Here is a 21,226-nt window from a genome sequence, read left to right as displayed (position 1 = left end):
CAGAGGAAACGCCAGGACACAAACAGGACACGTGTTTGGATCTTCGAAAACACCCTGCCTTACCAGGTAGTTAGGCTTGAGACATCGATTGTCTTTGCCTGGATGGAAGAAAGGGGTTTTGGGAACCTTGAGTTTTTGTTCCTCAGGGTGGAAGTGGGCAGTAATGCCGAGAGCAGGCAACTGAAGATGGGAGTCTCTCTAAGCGGGAATCTAGTTAGCAGCGCTGAGAGCTCGTAGAGGTCACTTGGTGGACACTGCCCAGCATGACTGCTGTCTGGATAAGTCACATGAAAGGTTTGGCAGGAAGTGTCCTAGTGCAGTTCTTGATGATATTTGGGGCTTACTCGGGGCACCCAGTGCAGCCTGAAGGACCATCTGACTACACACTCACTCTTACACCCACCCACCAATTCATTCATTATGTGAGGGCCTAGACATCCCAGAGCCTGGGCAAGACCCTGAGAATGCAAAGATTAGGAACTACTGTCCCTGCCCTTTAGGAGCCCACAGGCTGGTAAACAAACAACTAGAATACCTGACAGCGCAAACAAGGGCTGAGTAACATGCTGGGGTGTCAGGAGGCTTCCTAAAGTGTCCAGGTGTTCCCATCAGCCTCAGACTAAGATCCACCTTCTTGTCAGGACAAGACAAGACCTGCAACTACCAGTCTACTAAGCTTTTTTTTTTTTTTCCCTGTCAAAATACGTAAAGAAAATGATAGTATTTGCGCTGCTCGGGGAAAGCCATTGTCCAAGGACACTGGCCAGTCTACTCTGAGGATCCCTCTGTAGAGACCCCCGGGATGCCCGGGCACATTGGTGGGCCCATTGCTCTCCTTTGGAGCCATGCCAGGCCAGGCCATGGGATCCTTTGAGGGCAAGCCCATGCTGTTGTGCTCTCTGATCCCTGTCTCTGGAGCCCTGGCTCCTCCCTCAATTAGCAAAGTTTCACTCAGGATTCAGCTTCCTCCTGCCTCCGTCCTGGTCTGGTGTAGGTGACCCTCCTTTGTGCTGTCATAGTATCTCTGTTGTGACTCCTCTTTCCATATTCTCATTGATGCTTTTTCTATTCCTCTTGCTAGTCTCTTTGTGGATAAGATCTGTGTTTTGTTTGTTTTTTTTTTTTGCGGTACGCGGGCCTCTCACTGCTGTGGCCTCTCCCGTTGCGGAGCACAGGCTCCGGATGCGCAGGCCCGGCGGCCATGGCTCACGGGCCCAGCCGCTCCGCGGCATGTGGGATCTTCCCAGACCGGGGCACGAACCCGTGTCCCCTGCATCGGCAGGCGGACTCTCAACCATTGCGCCACCAGGGAAGCCCAGATCTGTGTTTTTTTATCCTGTATCCCAGTTCTTGGCATTGAGTTTGATGCATAGTAAATATTTAGTAGATGTTTAAAATGAATGAATAAATGGTGGTGCATTTGAATCATATCTTGAAAGATGATTAGTAGAGTTTACCAAGCAGAGAACTGGTGGAAGGGCATTCTAGGGAGAAAGAATTGAGAATTGGTCCAGGTCCACCGTGACTTACTCCACATATGCCCTTAATATATGCTGCTAACCCTGTCTAAAACTTGCTTTCCTCATCTTCAAAATGATGATAATACTTATCTTGCAGGTTTTTTGTAGGGATTTCAAGATCATGTTTGTAAATGTTTTAGCATGCTGCACATACAAGGTACCATGATCGAATAGTTGCTGGGTTTATTTATTTATTTATTTTTTTAATAAATATGTCTTCTTGTTGGTTGTAAACTACTGATGAGTATTACCAAAAAATTGAGCTTTGTGTTGAAAATATAAGGAGAGGCCCTCTTCCAACTGTTCATGGCCTTATGGTTTCTGGTCCTGACTTATTCCTGGAAGGATTAAACACTACATGAGTTTGCCTGGTTCTGATTGTGAATTCACAGAAAAATTATTCCATAAGCTTTGTGCTCCCCATTCCCTAACTCACAGAACGTGTGAAAAGAAATTCTTCATGTGGACTTGAAAGGTAGGGAAAGAACTCGAAGCCCACACAGCTGATGCGCTGCGCTGCTCTACCGATGCAGTCCACCCTTGTGAAACTTTCCCCTTTGAGTTAGACAGAGGTGACTGTTAAGGATGCACTCACGCTGACGGGGGCAGGAATCTGTTCAACCTAGTGGGCACTGAAAGAAATCTTTCACAGGAGCAAAATATGTTTGTTTCGGGTGGTCATCTCTCTGCTTTTATAAAGCTAAAAAAAATGTATCTGTTGCTATATGATCCAGCGATCCCACTTCTGGGCATATATCCATACAAAATTATAATTCGAAAAGATACATGCACCCCTACGTTCATAGCAGCACTGTTTACAATAGCCAAGACATGGAAACAACCCATGTGACCATCAACAGACGATTGGTTTAAGAAGGTGGGGTATATATACACAATGGAATGTTACTCAGCCATTAAAGAGAATGAAATAATGCCATTTGCAGCAACATGGATGGACCTAGAGATTATCATACTAAGTGAAGTAAGTCAGAAAGACAAATACCATATGATATCACTTATATGTGGAAACTAAAATACAACACAAATGAACATATCAACGAAACAAAAACAGACTCATAGAGATAGAGAACAGACTTATGGTTGCCAAGGGGGAGGGGGTGAGGGAGGGAAGGATTGGGAGTTTGGGATTAGCAGATGCAAACTATTGTATATAGGATGGATAAACAACAAGGTCCTACTGTATAGCACAGGGAACTATATTCAATATCCTGTGATAAACCATAATGGAAAAGAATATGAAAAAGAATATATATATATGTATAAGTGAATCATTTTGCTATACAGCAGAAATTAAACACAGCATTGTAAGTCAACTATACTTCAATAAAATAAAAAACAATAAAAAATAATGTATCTGTGACTTAAGCTGAAGTTTTCTTAAAGCAGGAAAAAATGTATTCCCAGAAGCTTGCCTCTTCTCCCAGTTTATTACATTCACAATAGCAACCACAAAATAGATGTGGCCCTTGAGCACTGATTAAAACACTAGAGCAGTGCATTTCATTTCATGACAGCCTTGTCAGACTGCTTGTGTTATTTGCACTTCACACATGAGGAATTTGAGAAACAAGACCAAGTGTGCTTGACTCCAGAGTTTTCGCTTATAGCCAGTAGGCTTTATGGTCTCCCTTTTATATTATAGCAGTACTTCTGTTTTGTTAGTCTCCCTACATTTCAGAGAGGATGTGGGATGCTTATCAAAGCCTCGCGAGATATTTGCATGAAGTTGCACCTATGGTTCATGGTGCGGCTTCTGTCTTCTTCCTCTCCTTAGCTATGGGGTGCTGCTTTGGGAGCTCCTGACCGGTGAGGTGCCCTTCCGAGGAATCGATGGCTTAGCAGTCGCTTATGGAGTGGCCATGAACAAGCTTGCCCTTCCCATTCCTTCTACGTGCCCGGAACCTTTTGCCAAACTCATGGAAGGTGAGTGACCCCTGGCTGGAACAAAACTGAAGACCGTTTATTTTTCTATCGGCACTCGATAGACTGTGGCCAGTTCTGCAGGATCAGTAACTGAAAGAGGAGGTGAAGTATGAGTCAGTCAAGGAGGAATCCTGAGGATGGTTGGAAGAGCTACTTCAAGATGATGTCAGCACCCTGCTACACTGGTGTCACCGATGTCCCTTCTGTCCATCTAGTGACTGTAGAACGTAGCCTAGAAACTGAGGGCTGCTATCCAGTGCTTCAGAATATTATTATTTAATCCAAAGTAAGAAGGTATAGCAGCTTTTATCTCAAGACCTCTGAGTGTCTTACATGTAGAAATGAAGATCTATGAAGAAAGGAATTCTAAAATTCATCTAGGCAAGCCCTGTGATTTTGTCAGTGAGAAATCCTAAGCTGAGAGAGGTTAAATGGATAGGCGGTCACTCCATTGGTTAGTGGCTCAGCTGAGAGTAGATAGAATTCACTCTTCCTGACTCCCGTGGTTTTCATCCTTGCCTTCTCATCAGCACGTTGAGTTGGGGAAGGGTAGCTCATTTATTTATGGGAAATTGGGGCCCAAGGTGTAGTTACCCACTGTCAGGACTGGAATCGTGTAGTAACTTGATAAACTGTGGTAGCTGTAGTTCATGCAAGAAAACGCTTTGGACTTGCCTTACTTATGTGAAATCAATAGTCAGAATGGAATGGGTGCAGAGCTGCTGCATTGTGTTTCCAGCTTCACTGCTGATGATTGTGATGCTGGGCAGATTGCTTTACTTCCTGAGCCCTGTTTGGGGTTCCCTAAGTCCCAGTCTCTATTTCTGGAAGGAGAAATGAGAGGTGGTTTTCTGTCAAATGACGTCACGTAATATCCTAAATCTTACATTTGCCTCTGTCCGCTCATGCTTCCTGCTGACTCATGTGCCCCATGCAGATTGCTGGAATCCTGACCCCCATTCACGACCATCTTTCACGAATATCCTGGACCAGCTAACTACCATAGAGGAGTCTGGTTTCTTTGAAATGCCCAAGGACTCCTTCCACTGCCTGCAGGATGACTGGAAACATGAGATTCAGGAGATGTTTGACCAACTCAGGGCCAAAGAAAAGGTAAGAAAGAGAAGCAAAAGGCATGTATTGAATTAGTGGATCTTCTCCACTGGGGCCTCTGGACCGATTCTGACACGACCACATTCCTGCTTGGTTTGTGGCAACAGAGCAGCTTTTTCCTTCCTGGCTTTACATGGAGAGTTCTCCAGGCCTCAGATGTGACCTGAAACGATCGAGAATTTTTCTTTCTTTTTGGGATGTGGCAGGAATAAGTGGGGGGAGTCATGAATCCAAAGCTCTCCTTGCAGAGTATCTACTTCATTGTCCAAACTGGAGGAGGAGCACCACTGGGCAAGTACCAGCAGGGTGTCTCACCCCGCCGGCTGGAAATACGAGAGCGTTCTAGAAAGCTTTCTTTGTTCTGCAGTGGACTTGTAGAAGGGGTTTAACTGGGTGTAGGGATACTTCAATACTGAGAGCAATTATCAGAACATCCTGCCAGTGTCTTTGGGGATCAGAATCAGAAACAGCATATGGGCTAAAAATACCATGAGTCTGAAATTGTTTGGCATTTTCCATGTTTTTATGAAAAGGCCTCAAAGGCTGAACCAACTGAGGTGTTCAGAGACCCATAGCCCATTAGAGATCTGCCTTTTTGTTTTGGAAACCATTCCTTAAATGGCCCTCTCTATGCCCGTAGTCTCTAGCTATCAGTCAGCGTCACACAGAGGAAGCTAATCAAAGTAGTTATGTTGTTTATCCTGTGGGGCCAGTGGCTAGGGGCACGAGGGATGTCCATGGATAGCCTTGGTTAATTTCTTCTTTCCCTTCTCACTCCCCTCTGTGGAAATTTGGGAAGCAGTATAATAATAGTAGAATCTAAAATGATCTTTATGGCTTCCCAGTTCTTTCACTTGAAAGGTCTGATGAGACCTCTTCACCCATTCTATCCAGGAGTCTTATGGCCCCTGCTGCCAGCATGTAGGGCAGGTGTTATTAACTTTTTCATCTCAGAGCTGAGGGTCAGTGTCTGTCTAAAGTCACACAGCTAGTAAGTGAGGAGGCAGAATCTTGAACTGGGGTCTTCTGATTCCAAAACCATTTTCTTTGCAATATCATCGTTTCCCTAAACAAAGGACTTAAAAATCATTTCTGGAGCTGATTTGAAGATATAACTCTTTTGATGCAACATAGCAATCCTTGTACTGTTTGGCAAGTCAAGGAGCATTCTGCAGGGGGATGCAGTGAGCTTATGACAATTCTTTAGGGACCCGGGGGGAGAGAGGGGTGGATCTGTACTGACCATTGAGCAGAATGATTAAAAGAGACTGTTCCAATTACTAGTTCTGTTCCAACTAGAAGAACCCCAGAGTTCCTGGCCTTTTTTGAGATTGCTGAATCACTGACTCCTGGTTATTTCTTCTTCTTTTTTTTTTTTTTTTTTTTTTTTTGCGGTACGCGGGCCTCTCACTGTTGTGGCCTCTCCCGTTGCGGAGCACAGGCTCCGGACGCGCAGGCTCAGCGGCCATGGCTCACGGGCCCAGCCGCTCTGCGGCATGTGGAATCTTCCCGGACCGGGGCAAGAACCCGTGTCCCCTGCATCGGCAGGCGGACTCTCAACCACTGCACCCCAGGGAAGCCCTTCTTTTTCTTTTTATAAATTTATTTTTTATTGAAGTATAGTTGAATTACAATGTTGTGTTAATTACTGCTATACAGCAAAGTGACTCAGTTATATATTATATATATATATATATATGTATTCTTTTTCATATTCTTTTCCATTATGGTTTATCACAGTATATTGAATATAGTTCCGTGGTTATTTCTTTTGATTGATGAAATTATAAGGGTACCAGCCAATAAGAAAAATGAAAGTTGGATTTTGTCAGGAAGTAGTTACTAGAAAAAGTCAAACCAATTCTTGTAATAGCTAACATTTGTAGAGTATGTGCTATTCGCCATGCTCTGTTATGAGTAATTTATATGAATTCTTACATAATCTTGCATAATAAGGTAATAATTGCCTTATGTAATACAGTCCTGCGATATTGGTTCTATTAACTCCATGTAACATGTGATGCCCATTTTAACTTGCTCAAGGCCACAAATCAGCCACTTTGTTCCAGAATCCTTGCTTTTAACACCCATGCTGTGATACCTCTCCATTTATAAGGCTTGGAGTTGGGCAAGTGAGGGTGAAATGGATCATAAGCTTTCTCTCTAGAGAGATTCCTCTTAAATCATTGTATGTGGAAGATGTGATTTGCATACTATGGAGTTGATACCCAAATAGGTGTTTCGCAAGAAGGGGATTTACCATGCTGGAGGGTTTCCAGGTATATGGTGCCATAGTTGAGTACTCCATAAATGTCCTGTTTTCCCATATGATTCACTCTTCAGGTTGGCTCAACCTACTACTGCTTCTGTGTATGTGAGGATGGATTGGTCTCTGGGCTGGGGTTCAAGTTCCCTTAAAGGAAGGAGCTTAAACCCAAGTCATCCCTTAGACAAGAGCATGCAGGAGAGAGGACTTAGGAAGGCTGAGATTAGCTCGAACTAATTTTCAGCTTTCCCATTTAGCAGCAAAATAACCAACCAGGAATAATTTTTCTGAATCTTCTATGTGTTTTTGTTCTGATTGTGAAAACAAAGCAGTGGGACCGGGAAGCCAAGGATGTGGAGGGCACACAACAGTTAATCTTTGGGGCTTATTTGGGGCTTATTTCATCAAAGAAGGAGAAGTTCAAAAGTTCAAGCTCATTTCTCAGGCACTGTGATGAATCCATGTTCCCATAAAGAAGGACCTGCATTTATAAAATTGTCTTCTCTCTCCTTCTTTCTCTCATTCACTCATCAACTCAACAGTTAATCAGCAACTACTGAGGACCTACCACGTACCAGACAGCTTTCAAGGTGCTCATCCTCTTCTCATTTTTCTCCTTTCCATCATTTTTATGGTCATTTTCATACACTCTTGAGAATAGAAGGCAAGTTGAACGGAAGACTCCTTTCATCAGAATATTTTATTCCCATTTTGTTTCTGTTTTCTCTTCTGCCCTCTGCCTGCTGCTCTGCTTCCCCGATATGTGTTCACATACTTTTTTCTAGCCCTGGGTTCCATTTCTATATTTTGTTCTAGTCCAGAATGACTTCTTATAGGGGAGCATTTCATTGAGAATTTTGAATTTCAACCACAGAAGTGTTGCTCTGGCTGCTTTATTGAAGAAAATTTCTCCCTTTTTAGACATGGTTCTCTCAGGTTGTTGACATGAAGCTTCTTAAGTTTTAGTCCTCTGCCTCCACACCCCACTTCAATCCTAGGCCTGCGGTAACCAGTGTTAACAGTTTAGAGTCCACGTGTTTAAATTTTATACGCGGGCTTCCCTGGTGGCGCGGTGGTTGAGAGTCCGCCTGCCGATGCAGGGGACACGGGTTTGTGCCCCGGTCTGGGAGGATCCCACATGCCGCGGAGTGGCTGGGCCCGTGAGCCATGGCCGCTGAGCCTGCACGTCCGGAGACTGTGCCACGCAGTGGGAGAGGCCACAACAGTGAGAGGCCCGCATACAGCAAAAAAAAAAAAAAAAATTTTATACGCATGCTTTGTTCTCTTTCCTGGGCTCTCTCCTATTTCCTGATATCATAAGCCCCCACATCTTTCCAGGAATTCCACGGTGAGTTCCTTTGTAAATTCATGCAGGAGGAAAAAGGGGAGGGAGGGAAGAGGTTCTGCCCACCTTCTAGAGAAAGTGCCTGGTAAAGACTTCAGGAAATGTTCCCTCTTCTCTTTGCTGTGCTGTCCCCATCCTTCCAAAGCAAATGGTTGTCCTTTAAGATAAGGTGCAAGTTTTAAACCACACGCTCAGTGGATTCACTCACCAAGTGAACAAAGATTTAGATGACGCGCCTCACGAACCTTTTGAACAGCCACCCTGGAAATATATTTATTTTCATTTGAATGTTAGGCGATGCCTGGAGGGTGATTCATTTACAGCACACACATTTTAAGCTAGATCACATTAAGTTGGCTCTGGTTTTAGAAAAACTTTCCTTTATGTAACAGAAAAAAAAATCAAAATAGAACCAAATCTGTACAATTTGAGTATACGATTATATTTTCTACCCAAACTCCGTCGTTTTTCCTGGTCACGGGTAACTTTAATCAGTCAGTCAAGGGGCACAGGGAACTATCAGGCCCCGTCTCCAGGGCTTGGCCTGTGGCTCCTCTAGCCGTATCCTCAGGATGGCTCTTCGGAGCCTGCCTTGCCTCCATTTGCGGTGGTCAGGTGTTCATTTTCCAGCCAGCTCTTGAGCCCCTACCTCCGCCGGGGACTGAAGCGTGGGCGTCAGAGGAGAGCTGTCCGGGCTGTTGTGAGCACTGGCCCCCCAGGGGCGAGCCCCCCCTCTGCACGGACCACTTGCCACACACACCCCCACCCCCACCCCACCCCCGCCATGGTTCTACCTGCCTGGCAGGAGCTGCACACCTGGGAGGAGGAGCTGACGCGGGCCGCACTCCAGCAGAAAAACCAGGAGGAGCTGCTGCGGCGCCGGGAGCGGGAGCTGGCTGAGCGGGAGATCGACATCCTGCAGCGGGAGCTCCACATCATCATCCACCAGCTGTGCCAGGAGAAGCCCCGGGTCAAGAAACGCAAGGGCAAGTTCAGGAGGAACCGACTGAAGCTCAAGGACGGAAACCGCATCAGCCTCCCTTCCGGTTGGTGGCCGGGGACCTGGGGGACGTGGGAGTGGACCGAGGGGCTGGTGTGGCAGGGGTTCTGTGGGAACCAGGGACTGAGCTCAGAAACGTGAGACCCCAGGGCTCATCACGGAGCCGGTTTAGGAAGGTCCATTCTATTCCGTGGAAAGCCTGGCCTGCTGGAAAGCTTCTGCCTTCCAGGGGGATTTTGTAGTGTGACTACACACAGAATATGAGGGGAAGGCCGTGAGTGTGACAGGCCTGGCAGGCAGGCTCAGTCCAGGCTGCTAGAAGTATGGCCGTGCACACAGGCACATCTCACTTTAGGCAAACCTGGAGAAGGAATATGTCACTGGGGGAAAAAAATCCCAGGGTATGTGTGTATGTGCCTGGGAGTCTACAAAATAACTCATCTCAGGGTTTCTGTAAATAATTAGCTCTCTGTGTGCAGTTGAGATTAGGATGAACGTTTAAGAATTTGATTTACACATAACCTTTCAGAAACACATTAGCTGAACAAAGGTACATTTGCAGTAGGTACAGCCTTGGGAAAATGCAAAGAAATATGAAACTATGAATTAGAATCTCTGCGGGGCGTAACGTACCCACGGAGGGAGGTAAGTACTCAAGTGTGTGTTATGTAAATAAAGTTCATTGTATTCTGAGTCTGTAAGGCCCCAGGAAGCAAGCTTATTAGACGTATAAGGAACCAAGGGGAAATGGCATAATAGGAGTAGTAGTGGTTGATTTTAAGCACAGGGATGGTGGCTTAGGTACAGACAAGAGAATCCATCTAGTGAAATTCAGTGAATGTGTCGTTGCACGTTTTTTTCTTTTCAGGCAACACAGAGTCTTTAAGCACCTCTGGAGCATCTGGCATGTGCCAGCATCTTGCTGTGTGCTAAGGAAGCAGATAGAAAAGGCATGGAGCTCACCTACAGGGAGATCACAGTCTAGAGGGGAGACCTAGGTGCAAACATGCAGATCTTTTTCATAGCCTTTTGATAGATGGGGAGAAGCTCAGAAACTCAGAGAATGTACATTTTACATTCCTCATGTACGCTGTAAATGCCTTTGGAATACGTCAGAATTTGGACCATTAACCGCATCTCTCTCACTTCCCCAGGTTCTGTGGGTTAGTCCTGTTACCCCGCACTTAGCAAGGAGCATCAGTCTCCCTGCTTTGGTCCCTGAGAAAAGGAGGCATGTACGGATAGACTGTATGAGATGGAGAATTTTAAGTTAGATTTCCTAGAATAATCGACAAGGTCTCATGATATTTTTAAAAACTATTCTAAGCACGTACTTGCTACACCTATATACATTATATAGACATATGTACATTATATAGATGGCTTTATGAAAACCATATAATGAAGTTCACTTGGGTAATGAAGTTTCCTTCATACGTCCATCTTGCCACGTCCCTATGGGAAAAAGAAATGGTTCTGAAAGAGAACATTTTCCAGGTGAAAAGGAGCTTCTCAGGAAATAGGGCCTGTCCCTCAAGCCTGCCAGGAAGTGTCAGTTCTCTCATAGGAATTTTTTTTTAACTGAGGTATAGTTGATGTACAATATTACACAAGTTTCAGGTGTACAACATAGTGACTCACAGTTTTTAAAGGTTATACTCCATTTATAGTTACTATAAGATATTGGCTGTATTCCCTGTGTTGCAGTATATATCCTTGTAGCTCATAGGAATTTGATAATGGGAAAATTCTAATGCACACGCATCTGTTTGTCTTTCCCCAAGCAGATTTCCAGCACAAGTTCACGGTACAGGCCTCGCCCACCATGGATAAAAGGAAGAGTCTCATCAACAGCCGCTCTAGTCCTCCTGCAAGCCCCACCATCATTCCTCGCCTGCGAGCCATCCAGTGTGAGGCTGTTTCCCAAATTTAGTTGGGGCCAGAACACACCAGGGGCACCTGTCCCCTGCTCTGTCCAGCCACCAACTGGTCCAGGCTGGCTCCGTCCATAACTCTGCCACCTCTCCTCCACAATATGTATATACATGCACATGTGTACGCAGACCCTTACCCCCCACCTCGTCTCTCCATGACCTTGACCCTTTCACTCTTAGTCAGATACCAGCAAAGGGGTTTGTGGGTATCAGCAGGCTCTTTAGTGAATTACAGAGCAATCTGGGATGCGATGAAGGTACCCCGGCCTGGGGACCTTGTGCACTCGCTGCCATGTTTGGGGCATCATGGTTTTTCTTTTCCATGCTTCCCAGGAAAGGGCTTTGTCAAAGTGTAGGTTCCAAGGTAAACTTGCCAGCTACTTTGTGATAGGCCGAATCTGAACCAATTTTCTTTTATGATGGTGTTTATTAAAAAGAACTTGCACAAACACACATATATGCATATATGTAAAGTGTGTGTATGCCCTAATTTAAAGATAGAGAGATTTCATCAAAAAACCCCCCAAGACCTGGATTTCTGGCTTTCCTTGAAAAATCAAATCAAATCAATGGATTCTTTTTTGCGTATGCTCTGTATTTCGCCTCAGTCCCCTCAACTCCCTGTTTTCTGGTAACTGGGTCACTCCATTCATTTATGATATAAGGCCAGTCTCTGAAGCATTTGGCTTTCAACCCTTGCTCTAAGGTATCAGGGTCAGAAGAAGGCGCCTCCTTTCCTATCTGTTACGTTTCTCCAGGCCTGTTCCTTCCCCCTCTCCTACCCCTGACTTCCTTCTCCACAGTGTTGAATTCCTCACTTTCTTCCTTTCCAGCACTTTCTTACCAAAATATCTTCACTTCTACATCTTCCTTACCCCTTATCTCTCACCTACTTCCTCACCCGCCACCTCGCCCCCCAAGCCAGCCCCCGGCAACAAAACATGTTCCCGAAGTCAGGTCTGCTTGGAGCTCTGCCCACTTTATGCTGGGCTTGGAGAATCTGGGAGGTTTTCTCACGTTTGGTACTTTGAAAGCACTGAGTGAGTGGTGGCTGGGAACTCCTTTACTTGCCTGGCAGGCTCCACTCGGGCACAGAGTTTTTGACAAGGTCTGACTATCCCCCGCAGCTCCAATTATGTGAGTGTGCATGTCTGGTCGGGGAGAGGCTAGTTTGGGGGGACCTCTCTGCTTTCCAGCTCCCATTCGACCTTTGTTATTCACAGTGACACCAGGCGAAAGCAGCAAAACCTGGGGCCGGAGCTGTGTCGTCCCCAAGGAGGAGGGGGAAGAGGAGGAGAAGAGGGCCCCCAAGAAGAAGGGACGGACGTGGGGGCCAGGTACACTTGGTCAGAAGGAGTTCGCCTCAGGAGACGAAGGGTAAGGGCCAGAGGATGGGAAATCCTTTAAAAATATGATGTGGCATACCTTTTTCTCTGTTGCGTGTTTCGCCGCGTTCAGAGAAATGACAAGCTTCTTGATCTTTACAGTAGGGTTTTCCAATCTCCTTGTTCCCTGGAAGCTCCTAGGACAGGAGTTGGCATACTTTTTCCATAAAGGGCCGGATAGTAAGTATTTTAGGCTTTGTGGGCCACGTGGTCTCTGTAGTAACTACTCAGCCCCACTGTGGTAGTACAGAAGCAGCCACAGACCATGGACACTATGTCAATGAACGAGCATGGCTGTGCTCCAGTAAAACTGTACAAAAACAAGGGATGGGCAGGATTTAGCCCATGAGTTACAGTTTGCCCAGCCCTGGAGGCCTCCTGTTCAGAGGAGCAAGTAGCCCAAGCATTCACGACGTGTGGGAGTTCAGCCTGAGTGTTCTATTTACACCTGGCTCTTCCCCTTAAAACGTCTGCCCAGAGGAGAGAGAAGGAAGGACAGAGGTGACACGGCCCTTGAATGGAGGCTCATCCTGAAGCAGGGGCAGGCAGAATAACCCAGCCCTGGAGGTGCAGTTGGAGGTGACTCCAGGACCACTAGCACTTCCTTATGACCCCACCCACTAGCCACGCCTACGGTGTAGAGTGCCCCCTCTAGGCAAAGCACATGGCACGCCCTGGTGCCTTGGATGTGCTTCTGTTCTCACTGTGGGCTTGTGACCCTGGGGTCCTGGTCCTTCACAGACCAGTTGCTTGTAGTGTAGTAGTGAAGAGCATGAATGCTGAGCCCAGGCTGCCGGGGTGTGAATCCCGGCTCCTCCATGCCCAGCTGTGGGACCTTATGTTTTCTCATCTATCAGATGGGGATTCTCTCCATACCCATCTCATGGAGTTGATCATGAATAAGCTCATATTTGGGAAGTCGCTAGAAGATGGGCTGGCTCGTAGTAAGCATATGTAAATACTTGCTCTCATGATTCGTCCGTGCTTCTCATGCAATTCTCCTTCATACTCGAAGAATGCATGTCATGGGATATACTTCTTATTCTTGTGTTAGAATCTAGAGCCATATTTCTTGACTTTTCCAAGTGGGAGGATAAGCAGTAGCCCCCTTCATCCTTTTTAGTGGCTTTTCAAAGAGCTTCTAAGGTTGACTATTAGACTTAGAGGGGCCCTGAACCTGTAACAAGCCTTGGTATTTCTCTGAATACTACGATTTCATGTCCAGAATCTACTTTCCCATGTCAGATCTGTGCTGAAGGTGAAAATAACAGGTTGGTTCATGAAGGATGGACTCTTTGAAGCCAGGCTTTGGAAATCACTAGCTACCTTAGAACAGAATATTTAGATAGGTAGGGCAGACTGCCTAAGCTGTATAAGAAGTCAGTGATTGAGTCCTCTGGGGATTGCAGGTTGCTCTGCTATACTAAGTTCTGTAGGTACAAGCACTCCTCAGTTTGTCCTTTGAGCCTTGGCTAGAAGTAGGGTTGAGCTGGGCCTGAGGAACTCCGTCACCCTGAGTCCCTTGGTATTTCTGACATTAGTGTGTTTCCAGATAGGCTTTACCAGGTTGGGTATGGATCCCAATAGTTTCTCTGGTTCTGCTTCATATAAAGGTATTTTTTGTCTTGCTAGTAAATTAACTGCATTTCACATTACACAAAACATTAACTTTGGAATTTTCTTACATTAACTTACATAGATGTGCCCTCAACACTTTTGAAGCAGTTCAAAATATGTGACTTAATTTTTCATGATTCTCAGTTCCTATTGAAGAAATAAGGAAAATCCACCCAGTCTCAAGAAAAGACCTCTTCCATGTCAGAAAATTATGAGAGCCTCTATATGATACTATTTCGAATGTTAGTCCCTGTTGACTGAAGAAAATATGTAATGACAAAAAGCTGTATTGAATTCAGTAATGTTAAGTGAATTTGCATCTCCATCCTTTAAAAAAATAGTACATATTTGTAGGACACATATGCACTGTCTGTAGACAGCGGGGATCTCTGGATTCACAAGCCCCCTGTAATTAAGCTCTGGCCACCCAGAGATGTTTGTCCCACAGATTGGGAGGTCCTGGGCCTGTGGTAGTTCCGGCATGGTCATCTTGTTAAGATTCCTTCATGGTGTGGGACTTTGCTGACCAGACAAGGGGAGGGCAGCTGGCTACATGGCTGGAGCCCAGCCTTGAGGGTTCTCATGTGGGAGAGGCTGAGCTGCATGTACCCACTGTTGCCTGCTACTGATTCTCTTTATTCATTGAAGATCCCCTCAGAGACGTGAGAAAGCTAATGGTTTAAGTACCCCATCAGAATCTCCACATTTCCACTTGGGGTGAGTCTAATCTTCACCCTCTCATCACATGTACTGGTAATAACCCTCCCTCCGTTTCCTTGTCCTCACAGTGCACCCTGCAGAATCAAGCCTCATTATTGCCAGGGCCATGCTGACTTCTTTTTTTTTTTTGGAAGCGGTACCATCGTGCACCTTGGGAAAATTCCTGTGTTGGTCTGACTTGACGTTTCCTTGCTCCCCTGACCACTCCTGTTGTTGGGATTCTCCCAGCATCCTTAGTTTTAGGGAGACAGTCCATGGCTGTTTATCCTTTGGTCGTCAGCACTGGCTTTGACTCTGCTGATCTGGATTCCTTGGACCCAGAGCTGGAGGTGATGTTATAAGACTTCCAGTGAGAAGTCTTAGGCTGTGGGTTGGGCAGCACGCTTCTCTCTGGCTGTGTCTTTTGGTTGAAACCACTGGTGGCTGGGAGGTACTTTAATTCAGTGGTATTTGTGGTAGCACTTGAAGCAGAGGTCTGCAGTCAGGGAAAAAGTTGGTCCTTCTCCTTCCCTCAGGATGGGCTGGGAAGAGTGGGCTTTAGTTGAATGGCTCTCTGTAGCCCTAAAATGAGAGCCATCCCTGGTTATATACTGGTATCTCCAAGGCAGTCATAGCCCACAGATTCCTCAGTCCTCCTTCTTTACTGTTCTTTAGGGGAAAGACCAGTGCTTCTGGGCCTTTGATGCCCCTATCCTATAAGAGAGTTGGCGGGGTACCCAGTCAGTGACCTTGGAGTTACTGGCTTGCCACTGTGAGCTGATGACAGGGTTTTGAAAGCAAGCTCCTGTCATTTTCCTCTCCATTCCCAGACAAACCGAGGGTTCGAGTCCAGCATTATGTACTGCCCACATAGGTCTGTCCCAAAGTGCACTGGGTTGGTGCAGCCTTGTTGGTTGATTTTTGTTTTTGAAACATGGATGGCTTTGAAAGTTGCCTAAGCATGCCATAAGCTTGGAAGGAGAAATTGAGAAAGGGTGTGAGTGGAGTGGCCTGGCCTGGCCCATCTCTGCTAGCTCATTGCCCGGTGCTTGCCTTGCATTGCAGATCTCAGCACTGCAGTTTTTCTAATGTCACCAGTGTGTTGTAGTCAGCGCCTGCGGAGTGATTGCCTCTCCCTTAAGTCGGGCTTCGGCAAGACCCTGGCCAGTGCCGGGCAGTCCTTATTCTTGCTGTCCTCTTGCCAGCCTGCCCAGCAGGTCTTCCCACAGCTCCATAGCAGCATGTGAGGGGTGGGTTATGTCTCTGCTTTTCATTCCCTAGAGCATGTGCACTTTTGCTAATGAAGCGGGTGGGCTCAGTAAGGCTTGTTGCCTATACCCCGAGGCTCTTGGGCTTTGCTGTAATCAAGCAGACAGGGAGCTGAGGGTAAAGGAAGTAACCAGTTCTCACAGTTTCCTCACTTCCTCTCATTCAGCCTCAAGTCCCTGGTAGATGGATACAAACAGTGGTCGTCCAGTGCCCCCAACCTGGGGAAGGGGCCGAGGAATAGTCCAGCCCTGCCAGGGTTCACCAGCCTTATGGAGATGGGTAAGTACTGCCTTTGTCTCGACTCTCCTCCTGTTGCCTCAGGGAATTCTTGGCCAAGCTTCTCGGACTCTTTAAGGACCCCTAGTACTGCTTCATGGGGGTGTTTCCTCTTTTCCTCAACTCCTGCCCCCGCCCCCCGCCACGCCCCGCTTGTTCCTTCTCAGTTTGCTCCACTCCCATTCCATTGAGTCTTCGCGAATCACGACTGCTGCCATGGAACCTGCCGTTGGCCTCCTATCCCAAGGGGCCAGTTGTAGTCTCCTTCGGGCAGTGAAGAAGGGGGAGGCCTGGAATCAGGCAGTTTCCTCTCCTGGGTCTATTTCTGTGTATTTTAATGTGGGGAGTCCACAGAATGGGAGATGGTGATAGAAGACACCACAGTGTTCCTCCAAGGAAGCTTTTCCAGTGTTGCCCTGTGATTGCTGAATGGGTAAGGCCTTCTCCAGGCTCTCTCAGAAAGTACTCTTCTCTCTAGAATCCAAGATCATAATAAGTCAGTCCATAGAGCAGATGGGCCTTTACCCATGCAGGGGGTTCTAATCCTTTGCAGGAGACTAGTCTTTTTCTTTTTTTTTCTTTCTTTTTTTTTTTTTTTGCAGTACGTGGGCCTCTCACTGTTATGGCCTCTCCCGTTGCGGAGCACAGGCTCTGGACACGCAGGCTCAGCAGCCGTGGCTCACGGGCCCAGCCGCTCTGCAGTATGTGGGATCTTCCCGGACCGGGGCACGAACCCATGTCCCCTGCATCGGCAGGTGGACTCTCAACCACTGTGCCACCAGGGAAGCCCAGTCTTTTTCTTTTTTTAAATTTTGGCTGCACCAGCTCTTAGTTGCAGCAGGCGTGCTCCTTAGTTGCGGCTTGCCGGCTCCTTAGTTGTGGCCGGTGGGCTCCTTAGTTGTGGCTCGTGGGCTCCTTAGTTGGGGCATGCGAACTCTTAGTTGCAGCATGCGTGTGGGATCTAGTTCCCTGAACAGGGATCGAACCTGGGTCCCCTGCCTTGGGAGCACAGAGTCGTAACCACTGGGCCACCAGGGATGTCCTGCAGGACGCTAGTCTTAAGACAAGTCTGTAGGCCATTATTCTAGAAATCCAAGGTCCCTTCCAGTTTCAAGTTGTAAAATAATTAGGGATCTGTCTGTTCTAGGAAACTCATACCGCACTTCTTGTGTTGAGGGTCCCTACGACAGAAGGAGCAAATTAGCAGATTGTCTTTTCTGCATATAGGAAAACAGGCTGTGGAGTGGAGAGTGATTTCCCCACGTTGGTCACAGTTGAGTGTGGAGGCATGAAGTCCTGTTGGTTCTTTGTCCTGCACCTCAGACTGTTCAACGTCTGCATCCCTGGCACTAGCCCGGGGGCCTGGGCTTGGGGAGGAGGACCAGGTTCTTACTCTTGCCGCTCCGTTCCCATTTTCTGTTCCCCCTCCACTCCTCTCATCTCCGCAGAGGACGAGGACAGCGAAGGTCCACGGAGTGGGGAGAGTCGTCCACAGCCGTCACCCAACCAGTCCTACCTCTGTATCCCATTCCCTCGTGGAGAGGATGGGGACGGCCCCCCTAGCGATGGCGTCCACGAGGAGCCCACCCCAGTCAACTCGGCCACCAGTACCCCTCAGCTGACGCCAACCAACAGCCTCAAGCGGGGCGGCCCCCACCACCGCCGCTGTGAGGTGGCTCTGCTCGGCTGTGGGGCCGTCTTGGCGGCCACGGGCCTCGGCTGTGACTTGCTGGAAGCTGGCAAGTGCCAGCTGCTCCCCCCGGAGGAGCCCGAGCCGCCAGCCCGGGAGGAGAAGAAGAGGCGCGAGGGCCTTTTCCAGAGAGCCAGCCGTCCCCGTCGGAGCACCAGCCCTCCATCCCGGAAGCTCTTCAAGAAGGAGGAGCCCGTGCTGTTGCTAGGAGACCCCTCTGCCTCCCTCACGCTGCTCTCGCTCTCCTCCATCTCCGAGTGCAACTCCACGCGCTCCCTGCTGCGTTCTGACAGTGATGAGATCGTGGTGTACGAGATGCCCGTCAGCCCCGGGGAGGCCCCGCCCCTGAGCCCCTGCACCCGCAATCCCCTGGTCAACGTCCGAGTGGAGCGCTTCAAGCGAGACCCGCGGCAGTCCCTGACCCCCACCCATGTCACCCTCACGGCCCCCCGCGCTGAGCCCAGCGCTCACCGGCGGACTCCTTCCGATGGGGCCCTCAAGCCGGCGGCCCCTCGAGCCAGCAGGAGCCCCTCCAGCAACGGGCTGAGCCCCAGCCCTGGAGCAGGTGAGGCCTGCCCGCCCCGTCCTTCCTCTTGCCCGCCTTCGGGCTTCCCCCAGGAGTGGAGATATCGGGGTCAGCGCTGTTTCTCCTCTGGCTCAGCCAGTCAAGACAGGCCGCTCTGGGCCGCGGGAGGTGGCCGACTTCTCTCCGTCCTGTGTCTCGGGGTCTTCCCTGAGGAGGGAGAGCAGACAGGCAGGTTCTGGGAAGAATCCCATCAGGACTCCCGGTGGGATGCTCAGGCCCTGGGTCTGGGAGTGTGCGGCGCGGTGCTTTCAGGACAAGGGCAGGAGTCCAGCTCTGTTTGTTCCCTGAAGAGGAGGCTGCAGTTACCGAGAGCAATCCTGCCCTGCACGCAGGAGGGTATTTTCGGCCACGCAGCTGGGCTCTTGCCTCTGGTTACAGCGTGAGTCCAGACACTCTCAGAAGGCGAGCTTCCGCCCAGGCATCACGCCCTCCGTCACTCGTCCCTTAGTCACTCATCCCATCGCTCAGATGCGGAGATGTGTCCAGGTGAACTGCTGTGCCGGTGCACACGCTCGCCTTCTCCGTCTGACGTCCGACACACCCTGACGTTAACGGTCACCCTGGGCCTTGCCCACCCTGTCCCTTGTGCCCTAGAAGACCTCAGTCTGACCTAGAAACCACGTCGGATCCCGTAGGGGAAGAGAACATGGCAATACCCTCTCAGTGAGATTTGAGTGTGAGCGACAATAGTACTTGACCATTCAGCTTGCCCTTCCCCTGCTTAGATTTTTTGGTTACAATCAGATAGGTGGCCTCTTTGGGAAAAGAGACCCCTAGATGACTCGTCTTTAGATTTCTGACACCTAGCTTTGTTCTTGTCACACGTTTATTAAATGGATGAACTGCGAATGAGCAGACATTTCCCCAAGTTGTTTCATGACAGATCCGAGCCCCGTGTGTCCTATTATTATCAGGTACACAGTCGGTGGCCTTGTAGTTCACTATTACATCCCCAGTGCCTGCCAGCACACTGCATGAAAAATAGTAGGCGCTCGTAACTCACGTTATTCCGAGTGGACAGGGACATGGCGAGGTGGGGAGGAAGCAGCGTGTGTGGTCCAGAAGTGTGGTGCCGTTATCGAACGCCTCTCCCTTTGTCTCTTTGACCAGGAATGTTGAAAACCCCCAGCCCCAGCCGAGACCCAGGTGAATTCCCCCGTCTCCCTGACCCCAATGTGGTCTTTCCCCCGACCCCAAGGCGCTGGAACACACAGCAGGACTCTGCCTTGGAGAGACCTAAGACCCTGGAGTTTCTGCCTCGGCCGCGTCCTTCTGCCAACCGGCAGCGACTGGACCCTTGGTGGTTCGTGTCTCCCAGCCACGCCCGTAGCGCCTCCCCAGCCAACAGTTCCAGCACGGAGACGCCCAGCAACCTGGACTCCTGCTTGGCAAGCAGCAGCAGCACCGTGGAGGAGCGGCCTGGGCTGCCGGCCCTGCTCCCCTTCCAGGCGGGGCCGCTGCCACCCGCCGAGCGGACGCTTCTGGACCTGGACGCGGAGGGCCAGAGTCAGGATGGCACCGTGCCGCTGTGCAGAGCCGCCCTGAACACACACAGGCCTGCCCCTTACGAGATCCAGCAAGAGTTCTGGTCTTAGCACGAAAAGGGTTGGGGGCGGGCAAGGGGGAAGCAGGAGATGGGGGGAGCCGGCTGGCACAGCCCTGTCTCAGAATTGGACCCCCTGAGCTCCCACCCTACTTCTTGCACTGATAATGCACTTTGAAGATGGAAGGGATGGAAGCAGGGCCCCTTGAGAGGGCTTCGTGCCCTGCAGGGCCCTTCTCCCCAGGTCCACTGGAGGGGCCGTGGCTGTGTAGGGCAGGGAGGGGTGCGTGCATGTCCTCCACCCTCCACAGTCTTCCTTGCCTTCAAGGTGACCCTGCAGAGTCCCTCAGCCGAATCTGTCTGCTGCCCCCTCTCCTCAGCCCCCTGGGTGTGCCCTCCTGGGCTCCCTGTGTTAGCCCTGAGTTCAGCCTTTCCAAACACCAGTATTGGATGTTCTGTGATTGATTTTGCACCTCTTCCACATTCTTCCCTGACACTCATGAATCAGAATCTCGTTTGGTGTGAGATGTGAGCTTTTCTGTGCCCTGAGCCCTTCGGTGCCGGCCAGAGGACTGAAGGCAAAGTCGGGCACAGGAATTGATGGAGCTAGCACCAGCTACTGCATTTCCAGGCGCCCCACTTATTCATTTGAGCCTCCCAGTGGTAGGGACCTGCCTCTGTGAGACCCGGGTGGGGTGGGGAGGGAGCTAGGAAATACAGTTGAGTTGCAGTAAAGAGGGTAACGGAGTCTGTCCTCATTCCTTTTGTAAACACTCAAGGGCAGAAAGAAGCACCTGTTGACGGCACCCATCTCCTACCTGGGGTCCAAATGTGGTCAGACCAGGTTCTGATACAAACACACTCTCATCCCAGGAATAGTTTCCAGGGAGACTCACTGGTGACAGTTCTGAAACCAGAGACAAAGTTCTTGTGTTTGTCCGTTTGGTCATCTGATCTGTATGTGTTCTTCCCTTCCCTTGATCTTTCTTCCAATCCCTGGAATTAGTGGACTTCAGGTTATGTGTTTGGTGGGGAGATA

General features: G+C 48.9%; 1 protein-coding gene across 2 annotated transcripts in view; it reads left to right on the top strand.

Moving 5' to 3' along the window:
- The window catches only part of MAP3K9 (mitogen-activated protein kinase kinase kinase 9), a gene marked incomplete at both ends in the record, with an annotated part of 74,086 nt that extends 53,847 nt beyond the window's left edge, over window positions 1-20,239 (top strand). The window contains 9 exons of one of the 2 annotated variants that reach the window (XM_082617812.1): window positions 3,316-3,464; window positions 4,402-4,577; window positions 8,994-9,234; window positions 10,976-11,098; window positions 12,346-12,499; window positions 14,773-14,841; window positions 16,259-16,371; window positions 17,817-18,623; window positions 19,755-20,239. In XM_082617812.1, the coding sequence (XP_082473938.1) occupies window positions 3,316-3,464; window positions 4,402-4,577; window positions 8,994-9,234; window positions 10,976-11,098; window positions 12,346-12,499; window positions 14,773-14,841; window positions 16,259-16,371; window positions 17,817-18,623; window positions 19,755-20,239 (2,317 nt within the window). The remainder of the gene's footprint in view (window positions 1-3,315; window positions 3,465-4,401; window positions 4,578-8,993; window positions 9,235-10,975; window positions 11,099-12,345; window positions 12,500-14,772; window positions 14,842-16,258; window positions 16,372-17,816; window positions 18,624-19,754) is intronic. The other variant, XM_082617813.1, reaches the window with a different exon arrangement.
- Window positions 20,240-21,226: the final 987 nt, after the last annotated feature.

Source organism: Mesoplodon mirus (assembly GCF_964341445.2).
Source record: "Mesoplodon mirus genome assembly, chromosome: 4".
Lineage (NCBI taxonomy): Eukaryota > Metazoa > Chordata > Mammalia > Artiodactyla > Ziphiidae > Mesoplodon > Mesoplodon mirus.
The sequence above is the reverse complement of the archived record's forward strand: the minus strand, read 5'-3'. Positions and strand labels throughout refer to the sequence as shown.